At 44.8% G+C, this 3,028-nt stretch overlaps 1 protein-coding gene across 1 annotated transcript; it reads right to left on the reverse strand.

Annotated features, from left to right (window-relative positions):
• Nucleotides 1-315: 315 nt before the first annotated feature.
• twist1a (twist family bHLH transcription factor 1a) lies at nt 316-3,028 on the reverse strand. The gene is made up of 2 exons (XM_089023270.1): nt 2,298-3,028; nt 316-802 (listed from the first exon to the last, which is right to left on the reverse strand). The coding sequence occupies exon 1, from the start codon at nt 2,876-2,878 to the stop codon at nt 2,306-2,308; it is 573 nt and encodes a 190-aa protein (XP_088879396.1). The 5' UTR covers nt 2,879-3,028; the 3' UTR covers nt 316-802; nt 2,298-2,305.

Here is a 3,028-nt window from a genome sequence, read left to right on the forward strand (position 1 = left end):
CCCAAAACGGGCCCGCCTTAGCTAATGACGGCGCTCCCAGATCCTTGAGTGCAAGAAATAACTTCAAGGGTAATCCAGAGGTATGAGATGTTTTCTTTCACCCCCCCCCCCTCCCCTCCAAGCCCCCCGACCCCCTTACCCCACCCGCCGCCACCACCGCGGCTTCGTTAGCTCGGGATTCTGCAACAAGCAAAGTCAATAAACATTCTTGATTAACTGGAAAAGGCTAAAGCCACCGGAAATGACTTTGTTGCCATGGTTACAGGTACATTTCAGGATTATTCAACGGACAATAAATAAATACTTTCCAGCCTGTTACTTTGAGTTGTTTATTACCAAATATTTACAATATGTTCACAATATGCAGACGATAGATCGATTTGGCATTCTGTTATCACCCACCCCCAAAAATAAATATTATTTCATTGGGGGGGGGACGCGGGGTTTCTCAGCGGTAGAAAAAATAAATACTCCATTTGGCTGTGAGACATCGTCACGAGGAATGTAAAATAAAAAATAAAAATAAAATAAGGAATGATGTTGTTTCTCTCAGGTTTCAAAAGTTCCTCCGCTCGTTTTTGTTTTGACAACATTCATAAAGTCGCAGTGGTCTTTCTCTTTCATATCCGTCTTGTCCTTCCTTCTAAGTTGCACCCATGCAAACACAGCCAATTCCTTGCAACGGGAAATATGGCACATCACGCTCTCGGAGGAGGAATGAAGCTGAGCAGCTGGGCTTCAGATGCACCATTTTCAGAGTTCGCTCAGAAAGAAGAAGACTGAGATCTTCAGCGAGGACGACCTGTTGAAAGAAATATTGGTGTGATGAAGAAGAACAATTCAAATGGGACATTTGACAGTGAGACCCATGTTTCAAATTGTATGCGGTAAAAGTTTCAAATATAATGTGCATCGCATTATCATGAGAGGTCAACTCATTCAGTGCTAGATGATGTGCAAAAATGTGTCCACTCTAGTGCCAGGGTTTTTGTCATTTTCGCCAGGACCCACAGAATACTCAGTTTTAAGGTTACATAAACGTTCTATACAGTGTAAGAAACCTGAGACTTCTTTCATCAGAAAAGAAAAAAAAAATACTAAATTATATGAGTCTGGAGTTATCTGAGATTGAAATGGGTGCGGCTGTAAAAAAATACAATACATACATATTGATTTATATGGCGCTTTAGCAATAGTTGAAGCTGTAACAAAGCGCTAACATTGAAAAAAAGTAAATGCTGCCCCATCGTGGAAGGGAAAAACCATTGCCAGAGGTCTGACCAGCGCTTTATTGGCACCCCTGCAAAAAAAAATAAAAACTCGAACACATTTAGGAATGGCACTCCACGTCATATTTTCAATTCCCGAATGCATTTGGGAATAGCAGTGAAAAGTGTGACGTGGAGCGCCATTCAGGGGTGGTGATAAAGCGCTGGTCAGACCTCTGGCAATGTTTTTTCCCTTAGACGAGGGGGCAGCTTTTGTCCTTTGTCCATGTTAGCGCTTCGTTACAGCTTCAGCTGTTGTTAAAGCACTATATAAATCAATATTGTATTTTGTACACCAGCCCCCTTTTTCAATCTCAGATAACTCCAGATCCATATAATTTAGGAATTAACTCTTTTTTTTCTGATGGAAGAAGAGAAGTGAGAGAGAGAATGCAGCATTGAATGTTTGTGTAGTCCTAAAACTCAATTTTCTGTGGGTCTTGGAATTCAAGTGAAAATGACAAAAACCCTGGCACTGCAGTGGACACATTTTTGCACATCGTCTGGCAGTGAATGAGTTAAAATACAAAAAAAAAAAAAAACAGTACTTTTGACAAGTAATGAAAAGGACTCATTGAGTTATGTGCAAGCGATATACATGATCAAATGTCATTTTTCAATGTAGCCTCAAGTAAACAATTAAAATTTGTCATTTTGGAATGACATCTTTATGACGACTTGAATTTGGCGGGCGAATGACAAACATCAAATTCAATTTGTTGATTATTTCAATATTTACCGGCGTGGAATCAATTAACAATTTATTGCATGGAATCAAAAAAATGTAATAGAAGAAATCGTGGAACAAGCTCAATTCATGCATTGAAAAATTGTGGGGCACTATCCTGGCTTGGGCCCTATTAATGCACATAGCGGACCACGTTTGGCACCGCGGGCCTCATTTTGCACACCGATTGTTTTCAAATACAATATTAATGACAACCGCTTAGCGGGAATCGAACTGTAAACTACTTCAAAGGCAATTTCGCGTCAAAACGTTGCAGGAGAGTCAAAGTAAGTGAGGTTTACCTTGCTGTCTAGTGGCTTGTGGTCGACACGGGGCAGGCGTCCCCCATCCTCCACACGGAGAAAGCGTAACTGAGACGCTCGTGCGCCACGTAGCTGCAACTGGAACCTCGCGCGTCCAACTCGTCGCTCTGCAAAACTTGACACAGGAAGTCGATGTACCGCGCGGCTAGTTTGAGCGTCTGGATTTTGCTGAGTTTATCCGACGGCAGCGTGGGAATGATTTTCCGAAGCGACGTGAAAGCCTCGTTGAGCGACTGCGTGCGTTGGCGCTCCCGGATGTTGGCCATGACGCGCTGGTTTTGGAGATCGTCGATGGAGCGAGCGGGGCTGCCGCTACTGCTCGCTTCGCTGCTTTCGCTAGCGACACTGCCGCCGCCGCCGCCGCTTCCTCCGCGGTCGACATTCTTTCGGCATCGCTTCTTGGGGCTTTCCACATCCAAGACGTCGGTTAAATCATCCGCGTCAGTGCTCCGGCGCACCGCCGCCCGCCGCTTCCTCGCGCCCCTTCTCGGTAGCTGCCGCTCGGTCTCCTCTTCACTGTTCCCCGCGCTGTCCATCGGGGACGAGTCGTCTTCTCGCATGGTCCGAAAATTTCCGAGATACTTTAGAAACACTTGTCCCTCTTATTTCGGCTTCACAAAACCCACATGTGTCCTCAAAAAATATGGAGAGAACCCCCCACCCCCAAACGTGCTGCGCCGTGCAAAAGTCTGAGAGGTGACTTCCACTCT

The sequence above is a fragment of the Hippocampus bargibanti genome, linkage group LG20, assembly GCF_051943395.1.
Source record: "Hippocampus bargibanti isolate YZ-2025 linkage group LG20, ASM5194339v1, whole genome shotgun sequence".
Lineage (NCBI taxonomy): Eukaryota > Metazoa > Chordata > Actinopteri > Syngnathiformes > Syngnathidae > Hippocampus > Hippocampus bargibanti.